General features: G+C 46.1%; 5 protein-coding genes across 8 annotated transcripts; 4 read left to right on the top strand and 1 right to left on the bottom strand.

Annotated features, from left to right (window-relative positions):
* The first annotated feature begins 879 nt into the window (after window positions 1–879).
* Window positions 880–2,483, top strand: mlnr (motilin receptor). Its single transcript, XM_085916433.1, has 2 exons — window positions 880–1,669; window positions 2,140–2,483. The coding sequence occupies exons 1-2, from the start codon at window positions 880–882 to the stop codon at window positions 2,481–2,483; spliced, it is 1,134 nt and encodes a 377-aa protein (XP_085772559.1).
* Window positions 2,484–4,877: 2,394 nt separating this feature from the next.
* LOC147053998 (capZ-interacting protein) lies at window positions 4,878–10,117 on the top strand. 2 transcript variants are annotated; one of them, XM_085917281.1, is made up of 6 exons: window positions 4,878–5,039; window positions 7,924–8,007; window positions 8,094–8,159; window positions 8,285–8,362; window positions 8,862–9,089; window positions 9,629–10,117. In XM_085917281.1, the coding sequence occupies exons 1-6, from the start codon at window positions 5,034–5,036 to the stop codon at window positions 9,947–9,949; spliced, it is 783 nt and encodes a 260-aa protein (XP_085773407.1). In that variant the 5' UTR covers window positions 4,878–5,033; the 3' UTR covers window positions 9,950–10,117. The 2 variants fall into 2 exon arrangements, with proteins under 2 accessions (XP_085773407.1, XP_085773408.1); XM_085917282.1 differs by lacking the exon at window positions 7,924–8,007.
* A 237-nt stretch (window positions 10,118–10,354) lies between these two features.
* c15h3orf52 (chromosome 15 C3orf52 homolog) lies at window positions 10,355–13,875 on the top strand. 3 transcript variants are annotated; one of them, XM_085916937.1, is made up of 9 exons: window positions 10,355–10,492; window positions 10,603–10,681; window positions 11,146–11,214; window positions 11,389–11,457; window positions 11,645–11,780; window positions 11,853–12,013; window positions 12,155–12,225; window positions 12,287–12,474; window positions 13,728–13,875. In XM_085916937.1, the coding sequence occupies exons 2-8, from the start codon at window positions 10,616–10,618 to the stop codon at window positions 12,471–12,473; spliced, it is 759 nt and encodes a 252-aa protein (XP_085773063.1). In that variant the 5' UTR covers window positions 10,355–10,492; window positions 10,603–10,615; the 3' UTR covers window position 12,474; window positions 13,728–13,875. The 3 variants fall into 3 exon arrangements, with proteins under 3 accessions (XP_085773063.1, XP_085773061.1, XP_085773062.1); XM_085916935.1 differs by lacking the exon at window positions 13,728–13,875 and having other exon boundaries at window positions 12,287–13,299; XM_085916936.1 differs by lacking the exon at window positions 13,728–13,875 and having other exon boundaries at window positions 10,355–10,681; window positions 12,287–13,299.
* On the top strand, window positions 13,863–15,547 carry guca1c (guanylate cyclase activator 1C). The gene is made up of 4 exons (XM_085916938.1): window positions 13,863–14,057; window positions 14,129–14,278; window positions 14,503–14,590; window positions 14,649–15,547. The coding sequence occupies exons 1-4, from the start codon at window positions 13,863–13,865 to the stop codon at window positions 14,777–14,779; spliced, it is 564 nt and encodes a 187-aa protein (XP_085773064.1). The 3' UTR covers window positions 14,780–15,547.
* A 37-nt stretch (window positions 15,548–15,584) lies between these two features.
* Window positions 15,585–16,561, bottom strand: ndufc2 (NADH:ubiquinone oxidoreductase subunit C2). The gene is made up of 3 exons (XM_085916456.1): window positions 16,316–16,561; window positions 15,813–15,956; window positions 15,585–15,700 (listed from the first exon to the last, which is right to left on the bottom strand). Exons 1-3 carry the CDS (start codon window positions 16,452–16,454, stop codon window positions 15,651–15,653), a joined length of 333 nt encoding a protein of 110 aa, XP_085772582.1. The 5' UTR covers window positions 16,455–16,561; the 3' UTR covers window positions 15,585–15,650.
* Window positions 16,562–16,665: the final 104 nt, after the last annotated feature.

The raw sequence follows: 16,665 nt of genomic DNA on the forward strand, positions 1-16,665 counted from the left end.
TTGCAGCCATCTTGGCCCAGTGCAATCAAGAATTTGAAACCAAACCTTAGTTTAGACGAGAATGTCAAAAGATTTTCACTCTTCATTGAAAGAACAAAACCAGATTCAGCCATTCCATATTAAATTTCCTCTTTCCGCTATTTTCAGCATTCATTTACAATTCAGTGCAAAAGTAGCTTTTGAGCATTTATTCCGTATTCATCGAGTAGTGTGGAAAAGCCCGACTAATAAGGTGATTTAGCATCGTGCCCTCCTACACGTGCACGCTAACTTCCTCCCGTTGTCATCATTCAATTAAGAGGCGAGGAGGAGGAGGAGCCGCTCTTCGCTCTTGTCGCCAGATCACCCATATCGTTGTTTGTCGCCGCCGAGCCTCAGGTGGAGATCCTCTCTTCCATTTTGCAGGTAAAGCACGCATTTCTCCTTCTTCATTTTATTGGAAAAGGCAGAATTGCTGGCATTGATGGATCTCGTGTGAACACGTACCTAATCTAGTGTCCTGTTTTCCTCAGGTTGTAATATAGTGGCTGCTTTTATTCCGATATTGAATTTGTGTAATTATTTGAATGTCAGCATATTTTAATCGATTCATTGATTGGGTTTTCATTTGGAAGCTCAAATAGTTATATTTGTGCATATGTATATACTATTTCTTTGTCTTATTTTCTTTTATTTTTGCATCATCTATATTTTTGAAATATTAGAATTCGGACATTTTATTGAATTGCTTGATGATTCTAGTATTTATGTTCATTGAATTTTATTCTTATTTTGTGTTCTATTTCACATTCATTCAGATTCACTCTTTTTTTTTTTCTGGTTCGCCATGGCTGAATGCTATTTTTAAACTATTTCTTCCAGCATATCAGTGAAGTGAAGATGCCCTGGACCCGACCCCAGGTGGAGCTCCAGTCACCCGAGGCGGCCGACCCTCCCGGCGGCGGCGGCGGCAGCGTCGTGGACGACCACCACTACGAGGGCTCCCTGTTCCCCACCTCCACGCTGATCCCGGTGACGGTGATCTGCGTGGCCATCTTAGTGGTGGGCGTGGCGGGCAACACCATGACCATCCTCATCATCCAGCACTTCAAGGACATGAAAACCACCACCAACCTGTACCTGTCCAGCATGGCTGTCTCCGACCTGCTTATCTTCCTGTGCCTGCCCTTTGACCTCTACCGCCTGTGGAAGTACGTCCCGTGGCTGTTCGGCGAGGCCGTGTGTTTGCTCTACCACTACATTTTCGAGGGCTGCACCTCGGCCACCATTTTGCACATCGCCGCTTTGAGCGTGGAGCGCTACCTGGCCATCAGCTTCCCGCTTCGCACCAAGGTCTTAGTGACCAAACGCCGCGTCCACTACATCATCGCCGCCCTGTGGGGCTTCGCCCTGGCCTCATCTACGCCCACCCTCTTCCTGGTGGGCGTGGAGTACGACAACGTGACGGGGACTCGCGGCGGTCAGTGCAAACACACGGACGCCGCCATCCACTCGGGCCGGCTGCACATCATGCTGTGGGTGTCCACCGGCTACTTCCTGTGCCCCATGCTCTGCCTGGTCTTCCTCTACGGTTCCATCGGCTTCAAGCTGTGCAGGAGCCGGGCCGACGTGAAGGGGCCCGGCGCGCTCGCCAGAGAACGTTCGCACAGGCAGACCGTCAAGATCCTTGGTGAGTGGACATTTGAAGAGGGTTCCAATTGCAATTGTCAAGCTTTGTCTCCCTGCTTTCACTTTGTGCTGTCCTGTCACACACTAATTGTCGAGCGTGACGGCATTCCTTTCCAATCTTGTTTTGTTCTTCTCATTGTCATCGCCTCGCGTGACAATATCGACGGCCACGAGGTATCCGATCGGATGGTCCCCGGATGAATGATCATTCATCAGCGCTAACGACCCTTTTCACTCTCGTCTAATTTGCCGGCGCTCGTTTTGCCCCGCGGGCAGGCAGTAAATCTCTTTTGGAGGAAGCTCGGCGGCTCGTGGAAATGGTTTCACACGTCCGGGTGGCAAAACAAAACAACAAAACCCTTCCGTGTCATTTGAATGAGTTATTATTAGTTTTTTTAAGTTGAGGTAATCCAAACTGATTCAATAATTTCAGTGGTAGCAAGACCTCTTAATATTGTGGCATTTCCCTAGTGGTGGTGGTCTTGGCCTTCATCATCTGCTGGCTTCCCTACTACGTGGGCCGCAACCTGTTTGCCCAGGTGGACAACTACGACACGGCCATCCTGAGCCAGAACTTCAACATGGCCTCCATGGTGCTGTGCTATCTGAGCGCCTCCATCAACCCGGTGGTCTACAACTTGATGTCGCGCAAGTACCGCTCGGCCGCCAAACGCCTCTTTCTCCTCCGCTGGGGGCCCGACCCTCCCCTGGACCGCCACCGCGCACGCCAGAGTCAGCTGAGCACGGCCGACCCCGCGGAGAACCTGTCCGGGTCCGCCGCCCAACGTCTCTGCCTCTCCGTCATCGAGCGTTGAAGGAGACGTCGACGGAAATTCCGCACCACGAGGTTTGCTGCTTAACTTAGGACAAAAAAAAAAAAACGAAAGCTGAACTGATGTGGCGATATTTAATACGGCGCCCCCTACGGTGGCGATTTACTTCGGTTTACATGAGAAACTGGATAGCGTTGAGTTTAACCATTGTCTTTGGTGTTAAACCACTTACGGATATCATTTGTCCTCTTTAAAATCGATAAAAACACAGTCATGACATACTTAAATTGAATTAAATAGAACTAACACCTTGAGGTAATTATAAGATAACATTTGCTGAGATGTTTGGATTCCTCTCAACTCATCAGTACGGCACTGATATTCGTAAAAAAAAAAAAAATCAGAGGATAAACATGACTGCGAGTACTGTTAACATCTTTCTACATGTGTTGCAGGTTTATCGTGCAGCAACATTGATGCTGATTAGCATTAAGTTAGCAGACTGAGTGGTTGTTTTGATGTCATTTTTAGGTTTCGTTTTCAAGTAAGCTTCAGCTGGCAATGCCAACAAACTGCTTTGACGTTGACTGTTTGCCAAACTGCTCCGTATTGTAAAGTGACTTGTCTGTCCAAGAAAAGAAAAAGTCAGTCAAACGACAACTCGTATCTTGAGAAAAACGCAGTATCATAACTTCAAATCTAAAAAAAAAAAACAAGTAGAAGCGTCTCGATGGTTAGAAATATACAGTGCTGTTTTTGTGGTGTGTCCATTAATTGTAAACAACTTTAATGTCATGATAGTGAAACATTTTAGTCGACGTGCTATGTTTGGATGAATAATAATAACATAATAATAATAATAATAATAACGTGTACTTGAACACTAATGTAAGATGTAGAACACTCAACATGCATTGTAACACAACAAAAAGTTGATGGAGTATTAAAATCAGGGGAAAATAGCTAGCCAAATGTTAAATGTGTAGATTACCAAATGAGTAGGTCAAATATTGTACCAAATAATCTATCAACTATCTACGGCATGATATATCAAATGTGTTGTTTACCAATTAGCATACCGTGTTGATGGATCAACTTAATGCTACACTGCACTTAACGACCGACTTAGCTTTTCCATTTGAAAGATTAATGTTACCATCAGAAGCTTTAACATGATTTCAGTGTACGTGCTTTTTGTCTTCATGGCGGCTGCATTGACAATATTTGAGAAATGATGGCTGACCATGTGATCATGTTGTGATAGGTTTGCTTTAGAATAAATCAGGTCAAAGATAAGTGTGTTTGTGTGCATGTTTTTGTCTGGTAACATATTGTTGTGTTATCATAGTCAATAAAAGTTAAACCCCCGATTCATGGCTTAACATCAAAGATTGAATATAACTTTTCAATGATTACAATTAGAAAACAAATAAAAGCTAGCAAAGGGAGCCGAAAAATCGAATCCCTATCCGACAAAGCTACTTGTGTAAATCAAGTGAGTGTGTGTGTGCTAGTGCCAGTGCCAGTGCCAGTGCCAGCTGAGCCCTGAGGTCCTTGTGGGCCCGCCACGTAATTGTCTGCACCGGCCGGCACATAATGTGACACGGTGATTACATTACCGAGGACCTGACTCCCATCCGCATCACCATATTCAAAGTAATGGCCCCTCTAAGTGCATTTGGGCAACAGTGAAATGATGGCAGCTTGTCAGCGCAGGACCAGCCAGCCAGCCCTCCAGCACATTTTGGCCAAGAAAGCACAATTTACTCTTGCCCCCGCCTGAAAAGTGTCCAAATCAATGTCAAATACACTTTGGCAATGATTCTTTAACGCACCGCTAGAGGGAGCCAGCGTCCTAGTAGTTACTCTCAGTTTTCACAAGTTGACAGTCTGTCATTGGCAAACGTGTCATGACGTACAACAGCATTAACAACATGAAATATTATTTTCTGTCGGTGTAAATGTGGTGTGAAGGCTTTTTGCATGAACAGGAAATGGGTCGCTGGCTTCCTGTTTGCACGCTGGACGCGTGTGGCCGGCTGGCCCCTGCACAAAAGCGCTCACAATAATAGTACACGTGATTTTTTTTATTTGTCGCTTCTGTGATGGTGCGTGTCACCTCAGATTGATGTCAACACTGAAATTCATCAGCATCATTTGAATGCCGGAAGGGAAATTTCATTCAAATTACGAAATTACTGTGCACGGTTGGAATATCAGTCAAAAAGAATGACAATTATCTGTATTTTGTAGGTAAATACAACAAACGTGGTTCATAATGAGTGGGCAATAATCGTCAAATGAAGAAATGGGCAAATACGAGAGCGTCCGAAAATCACGGAAGCGTAGGCTTTTATTTCTTTTGTTTTGAAAGGTATGAAAAAGAAGTAGTAGTACTCAAGATGGCTGACTTGATGGTGTAAAAAGTCGCATTCCTCCTCCTCCTCTTCCATGGGGTCCATTTATGTCCGGATATAAACACACAGCCCCACTCTGTCACATGCACTTTTATTTATTTCCTTTATTTTAACTGCATGACCATAAGTCACCAAAAAGAAGAGAAAGAAGAACGTGGGAAGAACATTCTCCAGGATGGAGGTAATAACTGACTTACTTTTCTGTCTTGAAACATTCTTTTGTATTAATGCCATTTTCTTTCATGACATTCTTCTTATTATTCTCTCTCTCTTGTTTTTTTTTTGTTTTTTTACAATGCCAAACGTTTCTAAATATTTTGACTGAAGTGTAGATCAGTAAAACGTGAACTAAAATGTAAACAATATGAATTGGCACCTATTCTATTTTTAAGATTTTAGCTCAGCCTTAATATTTGTGCTTCTTTTTTTTACAATGCAGAAAGCTTAAAAGTTGATTTAGATTAGAAGTAAGAAAGCATGTCAACAGATTAAAAATTGTAACTTTTTAGGCCTCATTAGCCAAAACAAACTTGTCTATTTTTTTTAAATGATCACACATTTATGAAAGTTCTTTTGAATAAAAAAACCCCACAAACATGAAAGAGGTTATCTCTATGCCATCTTACTTGCTCCAGGTATTTATTTATTGATACGTAAAGTACACTTCAAGTGTTTAAGCTGGACTTCCTGGGATTGCGCTCAGTCAGTTAAACTGTAGTACAGTATTAGTCTTTCCCCTCATTTTTGTTTGACTACTTCTCTGTGGTATTTCCCTGACGGCCTTTTGAGCAGCCTCCTCCCTGTAACAGCAAAACAAGCCATTTGGAAAAAAAAAATAGTTTCATGTGTGTCATGAGGGGCCGCCGGCCAGCACCACCCTACACAGGATCTGATTGGGATACCAAATTCTTGGGGTTAGCGAATCACGTTGACATTCCTTATGTAACGAGAAGTCATTTGACTGGTTTTGGATCAGGTGACGTCGTAGTAGAGCTCTGGATTGGCGGCAGATGTGGCATCATTAAAAGGAAAACAGTGCGTACAGTCAAACTTTGGAAAGTGCTGCTTACTTCCTGGCTGCTAAAATCTTCTGCAGGAGAACCCCGGCCGGATCCTGCCGGTGCACTACTCAAGTCCCATTCTGGCTCCGTGCGAAGCTTTTCCAAAAAACTTTGATGATGTCATTGGAGGTTTTAATAGGGCTGTTTTTGTGCTCTGCTGCCTTTACAAGATGTGCCATGGCTACATTTTGCTCTCTGAGGCCGGGTATTCCAGTCTAACTTTTGTTGACGTCCCATTTAAAAAGCTTTATAATGACGTACGCAAGATGGCGGCAAAGGATGACTTTTGTCGAAATGAAGCTCCTCAACTCACTTCATTGACGTCCCCTTTTAATAATTACACACAGATGCCACAAGATGGCAGCAAAGGGTGACTTTTGTCTCAATGAAGCTCCTCAACTCACTTCAGCATAGTTGGTTAGCCAACCGTCATTGGCGTTAACTAACTAGCACTTTGTTTGTGACCAAGCACGACATACTTTTTCAACTTTGCAGGCCCGTGTGAACGAGGGCCCCCGCTTTCCTCCGTCGTCATGTTAGCTTACCCCAAAAGGAGCACGTCATGTGTTTTCTTACTCTGCTATCAGCAAAGTTTCCGTGTAAAAGCCGCAATGGCGTTTAGAGATAGCCGGGGTGGGAACCACAGAGAGTCGCTGGCGGATAAGGAGGCCCGAGAGGAGGAGCTTCAAAGAGGCCGCTATTTCGGAACGTGGAGCGACGACACGCTTGGCTTGAAAAAGTTGAGCCGCAGCTTGTTATGGGGCTGACAAGCAGCTCCAGGAAGAGGAAACGTTGTTATCTCCACTTTATCAGCGGCTCCTCCAGCAGCCGCTACTCAAAATGTGCCGCCAGTTCTTGCCCTTTTTTGGTAGGATGCAGTCAAGCCAGCGCAAACACGGGTGGCTCAAAGTTGCCACGTTTATCAATTGCTCATAAAACCTTTTGCGTTTGTTGACTTTCATTATTTCTAAAAAAAAAATGGTTCCCATTGATGTAGATGGATCTGCAAGAGATCTTTCTCGGAAAAGCAGCGGCGAGAAACAATAGTCGTCTTTGTGCGCTCTTCTGCCGGGTCACGCGCTCGTGGATCGAAGAGAAGGCTTCCCGCCGGGGATTCTACCTTATCTGGTGACCAACAATGCTTACCGAAACATTTCCCATCCGCAAAGGGCCAAACGGAGCAAAACATACATAGAGGCGATTGGATGGATTTTGAGTATGTTCCAGATGTGCTCGGGCCCATCCGGGGAGCCTCTGGTCTGTCCCAGGGGCCCGACAAGGCAGCAGAGCAGCCATCCAGGCTTTGTTACGGAGACTTTTTCCCAGGCCAGAAATAGTTTGTCCCGCTTTCTCCCGCAGTCAAGCGCAATTTCCCACTGAAGCTCCATTACGGTACATGCAGCTGATTGCTAAATATGGCTCTCTGTTGTTTTATTTGAGGGGGGGGGGGGGGGGGGCTGGCATGTACTAAGAATGACAAAGTATGTTATCAAACATGTTTCTTGCGACAACACCCACACAAGCTAATATGCTCACAGCTCAGCTTAAATCAGATCAATAGCGACCCAAGATTTGTTTTCCCAACTCTACTTTTTGTTCAGTGTGACAAAACCTGAAGAAAAAATATTGATTGATTCGATCAGGGAGGTCAGGAAAGCGTTAAAGCGCTCGCTTGCAGGAGTGGGTGGTCCCGTGGCGTTTTTCTGGGCCGCGGTTCAGGGCGTCGGCGGCTGACGCTCTGATGTCATGCAGCGCTGAGCTCATGCTGACAACATGACTGGGGGGGAAAATCAAGAAAATAAAGCTTGTGATTCAAATGTGTGTGTACCTAGCTCAGGCGTTCGTTTGTGTGGGCGTTGCCACGGGTTACGCCCGAAAGTCTGCGTGCTAGCAAGGGGAGGCCAAGGAGGGAGAGAGAAGCTCTTCTTGTACCTCACCTCTAACCTGGAATTTCAAATGGGATTGTTTCAAGTCAATGTTTCTTCTCAACTTGTGCGCATCAAGGAGTCTCCATCCAAGCTATCGGTGGCCGAGCTGGCTGGCAGGTTCAAAGGTCAGATACGACCCATGCCCGCCTCGCACGATGAGGTTGGACCACTTCAATATTTTTTTGGGAGGAGAGTTACACAAGCCACACACATTTGCATTGTTATATTTTTGCTCTTGTTTTGCAGTCGCCCTTTCGAGGAAAAGCTCCGTGTTCACTCAGCTTTCCCATCCGGGACAATGGAGAAGCTAATGTGAGGTGTTTTTTTCTTTAATGATCAATTCCTTTCACGAGCTGCTATTTGAAAACTTAATTACGTCGAGCCAATTAGATGACACATCTGCAGTCAAATAGTCATGTTCAACGTTTGTTTTCCAGAAAAACACCAACGGAACCGTCCCGAGTCCCATCAAAATCAGGACAAAGAGCTCCTCGTCCATCATCGAGAGACTTCAGGTACCGCAATGCTGCCACTTGCTGTTCAACCACCGCTATTACACCACGTAAGGCTTGCGTAGAGGGCTTGAGGGTGGGGAATTGCTTAGGATGGAGCAGTTGTCCCCGTTGAGCTCAGCTTAAGCAGCTAATAATGGGATGACGGGCCCGCGGGGTTTCTAGCAAGATTCCAAATCGCCAGCCTTGTCACACGCGTGGTGGCAGCCATGGGACAAAAGGGCTGCCGCTTTTCCCTCTTCTTCTTCTCGCCTGTGCAGGTAGGACGGACCTTTCCAGCCTTTATTTTGGTGGCAGTTTCCCTCTGAGGACCTTTGTGACTCGTACAAATATGATAACATTATTCATAATATTTATTATATGATATCATTCTTATAACATTGTAAAAATAGACATGTACTGTGTGATAAAAAAAAAAAACTCGAGTTCCAACGATGCACTTTACGTGTCGGCAAGTCTCGTTGAATAGCAAGTGGAGATCATTCGAAAATTTCCCCCATAGGCCAATCTCGCGTTGTCGCCTTCCACCCTGCTGCCGTCGCCCAAAGTTGCCGAGGTCAACCGGCAGCCCGACTCGCCGTCGCTGCCGCCCGTCGCCGCCGCCACGACCCCGCTGAGCCCCACCCTGCTGCCCGCCCAGCTGTCCGCGGAGGAGGACGAGGAGGCTCGGGGGGAACCCGTCGGCTTCGACGGCCCTCCTGAAGGGACCTCGCTGCCCAACTTCCACAAGGTGACAAAAACCCAAAGGCTTTTTCTCGCGGCTGCATACATTTTACTGTCCAATCAGATTTCAGGGTCCGTGTCGCCAGGGCAGTTTTATCTGGCCGGGGCCTTCCAGATCTGGAGTGTCGCTCTTTTGTGGTCTGATATAAAAGTAGTGTTTCGGTGCCATCCTTAGTCACCTAGGATTCTGCTCTTTACGACCGGGTTGTGTCCCGGGTGCCCAAAACATGGCCTGCCACCGTTTCATTCAATGTATTTTAACCGCACACATGTGTTTTCCGCTGTCACCTTGACACGGGCGTGCCCATAAGGCTATTTGCGGAGCGAGCGATGATGTCACACAGCGCCCATAGCGTGTTAGCGCCGCAGGTGTCGCGCGCCCCAGATTAGCCGCAGAGGCCCGCACCATTGAAGACGTAATCCGATTTGCGTTCAGCGTTACTCTGCCTGAGAGAATTTGTGAAGAGAGCGAGTTCATTGTGGTTCCCATTTCATTCCCAATTCATCTGCAATGGAGTCAAGCTAACCTTTGCCCACGTCTGTCAGACCCGAGTGAGGCTGTCCTTCAAGAGACGCCCGCCCACCAGACAGCACAGGAGGTCCGCGGGCGAGGAGGCCACGCTCTTGGGCCGCGTCCCGTCGCCGTGTCTACTGCACTCGTCCGAAGCCAACGGGGACGTGGCGTTACAATGCCCGGACCGGGTCGCGAGGAAAGAAGGTGAGGAAGAGGAGGAGGAGGAGGACAGAGACTGTGAGGAGGAGCAGGGGGAGCGAGCAGAAGACCCCGGCCAAGAAGGGGAGACACAGGAGGGGAAAGTGCGGCGGGCTCAGCAGACCCATGGAGCAGAGGCTGACGCGCTCCTCTGATCTGGGAACAATTAGCACCTCACAAGAACGCACAATCTTTCAATTCTTTATACTTTGCTTGCATAGATTTACCTGTATGTTGTTTGCTGGTTGTCTTTTTTTTTATGACTCATCAGGCTGGACTCGGGTATGGGTTATAAAAGTCGTGCACTATAATAAAGTTTCTCGTCTCTTCACGTGTATTTAGTTGAATGGGTTGATGAGACTGATTCAATTTTAAAATCACGGACTTAACAGGAAACAAGCCTGAAGTCAAAAGATTTGATATTCTAATTCAAGCAAATGAGTTATTAAATCGTCATTTCACGCTTTGCATAGCATTTCCGGAAAGGTGACCAATCGGAGCGCTCAGGTGTTGGCGTTTCATGTGACGTCACTGATCGAAACCGACAGTTTTTACCTGTCTCTCACCTGTGTGGAGGTCGGACGGACGGACGGACGGCCGACCCGACCCGACCAACACAAGTTGCTTGTCCTGCGTGCTGTTTTAAACCTGTCGGCGTCGAGCCCAGAATCTTTTATCTTTCGTCTGAGAAGTTTACGGTTGGTTCCCCGCGGAAAGTTCGCGTTTGTCGTAGCCGAGATATTTCCGGGTCGGGACAGGTTTTTATTTGTTTCTTCTTTTGTTTCTTAACAACGCCCCCCCGCCTTAGCTATTTGGGCAACATGCACATCGTGGACGTCGAGTTGCAAGAATTCAAAAGGAATGGGAGCGACGCTCTGGAAGGTTTGGTGAGTAATTGAGCATTTCTTTTTCCAACCAAATAAACAAATTCCATCTCATGACGTCATCGTCGATCCAGCCAGAAGTTGCTAATTGCCGTTTGATAATCATCTTCTCGTGTGACTTTTGCTGTCCTGTGTGATAATCCAATGCTATAGAAATAAATCAATAAGATTCATTTCATATAGGTTTAATTCAGCTGAAGTCTACCCCCCTCCCAAACAATATTTCCTTAAAATATTCCATTTTAATGTTAGAATACTACAATTCAAATCCCAATAGCCCATGAAAGACTTTTCTCTAAAGAATAAACAACTGAATTCTCATATTATTGCAACTTTGATTTTCCGAAAATGTGTGACTTTGGTTTTAATCTTGAATTGAATCTCAAACGCTCCAGTGATTTGAAGTCTAAAATGATCTTAACAAAATGCTTCAATTTGTGTGTGTGTGTGTGTGTGTTTAATGGCAGGTGACCACTGGTAACGGTGACAATCACCCCAAAGTATGCGAGGAAACGTCGGGCCTCCTGAGCGCTCAGGTGAGCTGGACGCAACAAATAAACAGGAAGTTGTTCAAAACATCCAGTGTTCCCCCACGCTGTGAAATTTCACACCATAAAAAAAGGAAGTGGTCCAACGCATCCAGTGCACCGTGAAATTTCTGTGCAGCAGAGTAGATTTGAGGAAGTGTGTTTGTGTACGTTTTGTTTCAGAGGAACGGTTGCAACGGCGAGACCATGCCTTCAGAACGCCGAGCAACCGAGGCAAGCTCAAGCGCTAAGGTCTGACTTTTTTTTTCATACCTTCAAAAATTTTCAACTCTTGAAACTTCATTTTCCTGTCAGTACTGCTGAAATTGTGATATCGTAAAAAAAGAATCTGCTAGTGTAGAGCAGCGTCAAGCAATGTTTTGATTCTGGTTCTGGATTCTGGAGTCGAGGTCCGATTGGCGTGTGTGCTTTTTATCAGGAGAGCGCCGTGCGCAGGGTGAAGCGGGAGCTGAACGAGGCCGTGTGCGGCGGCAAAGTGCGTCTGTGGATGCTGCTGCTCTTGCTCCCCGTCGTCCTCGTGGCCGTCATTCTGCTCTCTCTGGCCCTGTGCTCGGGTAAGGCTCTCAAAGTCAGAACGCGGCGGCGGCCCTTTGACCAAATCCCAACAATAACCCCGTGTGGCGCAGTGGTGTACCGGGACCCCGACGAGAAGTTCGACCGCTCAACCTTCCGAGTTCCTCGCCTCTTCAACGGCAGCTTCTCTCTGCCGGGCCTCAACTTTACCGAGGACCTCCTCAGCCTTTCGTCCCATCGGAGCCGAGACCTCGCCGGCGACCTGCGAGGCAAGGTGAGAGGCTTCGGATAAGGAAAGATCTCTTAATGTTGGGACTTGCTTATCTTTAGCGCCAACACGCCAATATGCTCGGAATGCGATGGTGAGCTACGTGCCTGGGCGTGTCCCAACCTGATGTCCTCCTCTCCTCTCAAGCTGTCAGACGTATACACATCCTCCCCGGCGCTCGGACGCTACTTCTCCAAAGCGGAAATTCACGCTCTCCGGTAAGCGCGCCCTCTCCGCTCACCTGTGAGGAATGCGGAACTCACTCTTCTCCTTCGCCAGGAACGGTTCGGTGATCGCCGAGTACCAGCTGACGTTCTTCATGCCCGAGGATCACCAGGAGCAGCTGAGGAACTTCACGCTGAGCCGGAAGATGGTTTACAACGTGCTGCGGCAGTTCCTCTACGCGCAGGACCGCGCCGCTTCTTCGGCTTTGTACATCGACCCCGTTTCCCTCAAGTTGTCATGAGGTGCGTTGACGCCGTGGTTTGTGCGTCGCAGAAGCGCACGTAGTCACGCAAAATCATCTTTGGAGGCCAAATATTTCTAATGCCTGCACAATGTCACGTGATGAGGCGCTCCCCACAGTGCTTGCCACAATCACGGGGCAAATCCAAACCAACAAAGTATGGCCACTCCATCTCCTGACTACGAGGCTTTATGTCGTGCTGCTAATTCGAATGACAAAATATGATGAACTGATGATTAATAGATGGATTGAGGCTTGGACATACTAGATGATTATTTCATGAGAAGATGCAGAAATTGTATGCAAATCACAAATGTGAGATCATTGTCAAACAAAAGAGTATTATTCTTTGCAATGGCAAGTTGTGTGTATGTTTTACCTATTTTTTAGGAGATTAAGTGTTGACTTGAGGAAACTGATTATGATCCCTCTTTTTGTTGTAAAATGGAGGATTGTTGTTTACATTGTGTTAAACTTGCAGTGTTTTTTTCTGCTTGAACACTAGAGAGAGCACTTGTTCCTCCTGAACGCTTTCCTGTACAATCTTTGTCAAATTTGATCATTGCTGTCCTAGGATTGATGAATACGGAAGTGATATTTTTGTAAAATTATTGGTTCACATTTTGCGTGTTGTTTAAAAAAAAAAAAGATATGTATTTGAACCCCCACACACACAAAACTTACATGTAATGCACGAGTGCAATGTTTACTGTCCATTGACCAAGTGTCTGCCCCAAGTAACTTGTTTTCAATCATGATTACATGAATTGGATTGGAAAAACGTCCACAATTATTTTTAATAAATCGAGTTCCTGTCACCGAATAACACTTGTAATTTATAATGTAAACAAATTTCATGAATTGGAAACCTCTTGTTTACCGCCAGCGCGTTTATCAGCGCCACTAACCGGATCAAAGCTGTCGATGCCAAATTGTGGTGAACAAACATCCTAACACTTATTTGTGTTCATTAATCTTATTACCTCATCGCTACCCAGATCAATCGAGGTTATCATTAATTAAAGACCTAATGTGCTGAGCGTGCTTGGCTTTTTCTCGGGCCCTTTATTTTCTCACCGCAGAAGACAAAAGGTGATAAGGAAAGGAAATTTTATTCCAAACTTGCAAGTGACGTACAAAAGGAAGTATCACATTTAAAGAATCTCATTTAGGAGGAGAAAAGGTCATCGTCTTATGGCTTCCAAAAACTGTGGCGAACTTCTAAGAAGTCTTCTTCTCCTTATCCCATTAAAGGGTTATGTCTGCTTTTGGCTCCTGCCAAGATCAAGAAGATTAAGTTCACTCACAGACACACAGCCACTTTTCAGTGGTTGGGCTCGTCGGCCAAAGTCGTCGCTCATTCACATCCCGAGGAGCCCGCCGTCCAGCATGGGCGCCCACGGCTCCAACCTGGACGACATCCTGGAGGAGGACATGCACCACTGGTACACCAAGTTCATGAGGGAGTCGCCGTCGGGCCTCATCACGCTCTTCGAGCTCAAGACCATGCTGGAGATGAACGGCATGACGGAGGAGGCCAGCAGCTACGTGGACCAGGTCTTCTTCACCTTCGACATGGACGGGGTGAGATGATGGAGCCCTTTTCGATTCATAGCGAGGCGGTAGCCTGAGCTCACCTGTCGGACATTTTTCAGGACGGCTACATCGACTTTGTGGAGTACATCGCCGCCATCAGCTTGCTCCTGAAGGGAGAAGTCAACCAGAAGCTCAAGTGGTACTTCAAGCTCTTCGACCAGGACGGGAACGGCAAAATCGACAAAGATGAAATGGAGACCATCTTCAAGGTAAGCTTTTTTTTTTTTTTTTAAATTCCTCTCAGTTTGACGAGTCCAAGGAGCATTAAGGCTTAGAGAAAGCGGGTTTAAGTGAATGAACTCGAAACGAGGTCTAATCCAGGACTTATTTTTAAACACGCCCAACTAGCCAACACTGAGTTGTAAGGAAAAGTCTAAAAGTGATTCAACTCAGAGTTCAAATCGGCACCGTGTGCGTCCGTGTCTCCCGACAGGCTATTCAGGACATCACGAGGAGCTACGAAATTCCACCCGAAGAGATCGTCACGCTCATCTACGAGAAGATCGATGTCAACGGGGAAGGTGAGATGGCAAATAAGTCTCAGCAATTTCAGATGGCGTCTTAAACTGCTCCTTGCAGGCGAGCTGACCCTGGAGGAGTTCATCACCGGCGCACGGGAACACGCCGACATCATGGAGATGCTCACCAAGATGATGGACCTGACTCACGTCCTGGAAATCATCATTATGGGACAACGCAAGCAGTCCTAATAAGGAGCCGGGCGGGATGCCGCCCATGTGAAAAGCGTGCGGTGCCCCCTGGTGGAGGCAGCCCCAACTTCTCTCATAGGAAGAAGCCTTTTTTTTGGGGAAATCCTGAAAGTTCTTCAGGAAAAAGAAAACATGGCGGCATAGAACCAAGAACACTGACAGCTTGCTGGACTGCTTTGCGACAATGTAATCAATAGAGGCCTCAGAAGGTTAGGAATCCAGTGGATTGTGAGCAAGGCTCAGGTAACTTAGGTTTTTTTTTTTTCCTCCACTCCTCACAATTGATGAGAAATCGTTTTTCAAACTCACGGGGGCAGCTGTTGGAACCTTTGTTGATTTGAAGGGTGTGTGACACAAGATGGCCAAAGAAGTCTTGTAAAAAAAGAAAAAAAAAGTCAAATGCACAAGCACCATGTTCAGCTTGTCTTCAAATTTTCAAGTGGTTGAAGTCAAATCTGTAAATGGACTAAGGTGCTACTTTCTTTCCCCTTGTCTCTAAAATTTGCAGACAAGATTGTCATAGTGGTTTAAGTCAAATCTAATTCGATATGGATGTGGGTATTGCGTCAAATGGTGGGAGTAATGTGATGTTTGTTTCAAATGTCATCTCCTTGCACTACAGTGTTGCCTTAATAAGACCGCTTATGTTTAGAATTTTGATTACAGGAAGCATGTAAAAGTCTTAAGGACACGTCCACAAAAGTCAGCCATTTTGCCTGGCATGGATGGCACCTACCTTTTTTGATGGGACAGAATTCTGAAATCTGTATGAGTGAATAAACATTGAAAAAAAATGACGATGGTATTATATTGGAGTTCATTTTATTGAATTATGTACAGAATATTGGACAGGTGTGACAGGACAGACATCTCAGCGCACAGGAATGAAAGGCTCCACAATCTCAGCAAAAGTCTTCTTTTCTGGTGGGGAAACAAAGATGTTGATGATTGCATATAATGTGTACAGCATTTATCATAGGTCTCCTTAAATTGCTGCCAAAGCCGTCCAATACCAATCAACATTTGAACTCACCCTTGGGGGCAAAGTCGTCCGGATGCAGTTTCATGTACTCCCTCATGTCTCGGTCCAATTTGGCGTGCACGTAATTTTCGTATTTTGTCAAGTGGTAGCCGATGAACCAGCCGATAGTCGCCATCAGGACCTGGCGATGAGCTCCTGATAACAACAAATGGTACATGAACGTTCCTTTATTACATTCCAGCATACAGCAAACAGGTGGAAAATGCCCCCCCCCCAAAAAAAAAACCCCTACTTCTTAAACTGGCAAAACAATCAAATAACCAGTTAAAAACAAAATTTAATGGCAAATTATACATTTGTAGAAAAAAAGATTCCAAGTTCAAACACACTTTTGGTTTATCAGCATTTAAATTGAGAATACCCCGAATCAATTGCATTTTAAACTAGACATGCAAATGACTTAAAATAAAATTGTAAATGATCTTACTCGCACAAATTGGTCCATGCAAGTAAGCAAATGAGAAGTGTAAAGGGTTGCAAGCTAACATGCTAACCTGATTTGAGCGGCGGCCGGTGGTTAAGGCCGTTTTGGAGCATAGCGGTGCACCAGCCCACGCCGGCCAGCCACAAGGAATTTCGGTTGACGATGCCGGGCGGAGGGAGCGCCTTGCCCTCGTCCGGTATGAAGCCCATGGCCCACCAAATCGAAAAGACGTCCCCTACTCTTGTGTTGACCTCAGTGATGAGCACTCAGTCCATTAAGCTTCCGTTTTCCGGAGGAAGTCAAGCTGTGACGTCATGTAGTGCTCGGAAGAAAAGTCCGGGCGGGAACAAGTCGTTTGTTTGGATTTTTATTTCTTCAAGAAGAATGACATTTGAAAAATGACATGATTTAATATTGCTG

Source organism: Syngnathus leptorhynchus, chromosome 7 (assembly GCF_054491065.1).
Source record: "Syngnathus leptorhynchus isolate UIUO chromosome 7, UIUO_Slep, whole genome shotgun sequence".
Lineage (NCBI taxonomy): Eukaryota > Metazoa > Chordata > Actinopteri > Syngnathiformes > Syngnathidae > Syngnathus > Syngnathus leptorhynchus.

What these genes read in the sequence shown, in the direction of transcription:
- guca1c (XM_085916938.1), top strand. Translation starts at nt 13,863, where the DNA reads ATGGGCGCCCACGGCTCCAACCTGGACGACATCCTGGAGGAGGACATG. An exon ending in TCACCTTCGACATGGACGGG is followed by an intron (nt 14,058 to 14,128) that starts GTGAGATGATGG and finishes GACATTTTTCAG; the next exon opens with GACGGCTACATCGACTTTGT. An exon ending in GATCGATGTCAACGGGGAAG is followed by an intron (nt 14,591 to 14,648) that starts GTGAGATGGCAA and finishes TGCTCCTTGCAG; the next exon opens with GCGAGCTGACCCTGGAGGAG.
- LOC147053998 (XM_085917281.1), top strand. An exon ending in TGCCCGCCTCGCACGATGAG is followed by an intron (nt 8,008 to 8,093) that starts GTTGGACCACTT and finishes CTTGTTTTGCAG; the next exon opens with TCGCCCTTTCGAGGAAAAGC. An exon ending in GGGACAATGGAGAAGCTAAT is followed by an intron (nt 8,160 to 8,284) that starts GTGAGGTGTTTT and finishes TTTGTTTTCCAG; the next exon opens with AAAAACACCAACGGAACCGT.
- ndufc2 (XM_085916456.1), bottom strand. Translation starts at nt 16,454, where the DNA reads ATGGGCTTCATACCGGACGAGGGCAAGGCGCTCCCTCCGCCCGGCATC. An exon ending in CCGGCCGCCGCTCAAATCAG is followed by an intron (nt 15,957 to 16,315) that starts GTTAGCATGTTA and finishes TGTTGTTATCAG; the next exon opens with GAGCTCATCGCCAGGTCCTG. An exon ending in GGACGACTTTGCCCCCAAGG is followed by an intron (nt 15,701 to 15,812) that starts GTGAGTTCAAAT and finishes TTTCCCCACCAG; the next exon opens with AAAAGAAGACTTTTGCTGAG.
- c15h3orf52 (XM_085916937.1), top strand. Translation starts at nt 10,616, where the DNA reads ATGCACATCGTGGACGTCGAGTTGCAAGAATTCAAAAGGAATGGGAGC. An exon ending in GCGACGCTCTGGAAGGTTTG is followed by an intron (nt 10,682 to 11,145) that starts GTGAGTAATTGA and finishes GTTTAATGGCAG; the next exon opens with GTGACCACTGGTAACGGTGA. An exon ending in CCGGCGACCTGCGAGGCAAG is followed by an intron (nt 12,014 to 12,154) that starts GTGAGAGGCTTC and finishes TCTCCTCTCAAG; the next exon opens with CTGTCAGACGTATACACATC.
- mlnr (XM_085916433.1), top strand. Translation starts at nt 880, where the DNA reads ATGCCCTGGACCCGACCCCAGGTGGAGCTCCAGTCACCCGAGGCGGCC. An exon ending in GCAGACCGTCAAGATCCTTG is followed by an intron (nt 1,670 to 2,139) that starts GTGAGTGGACAT and finishes GCATTTCCCTAG; the next exon opens with TGGTGGTGGTCTTGGCCTTC.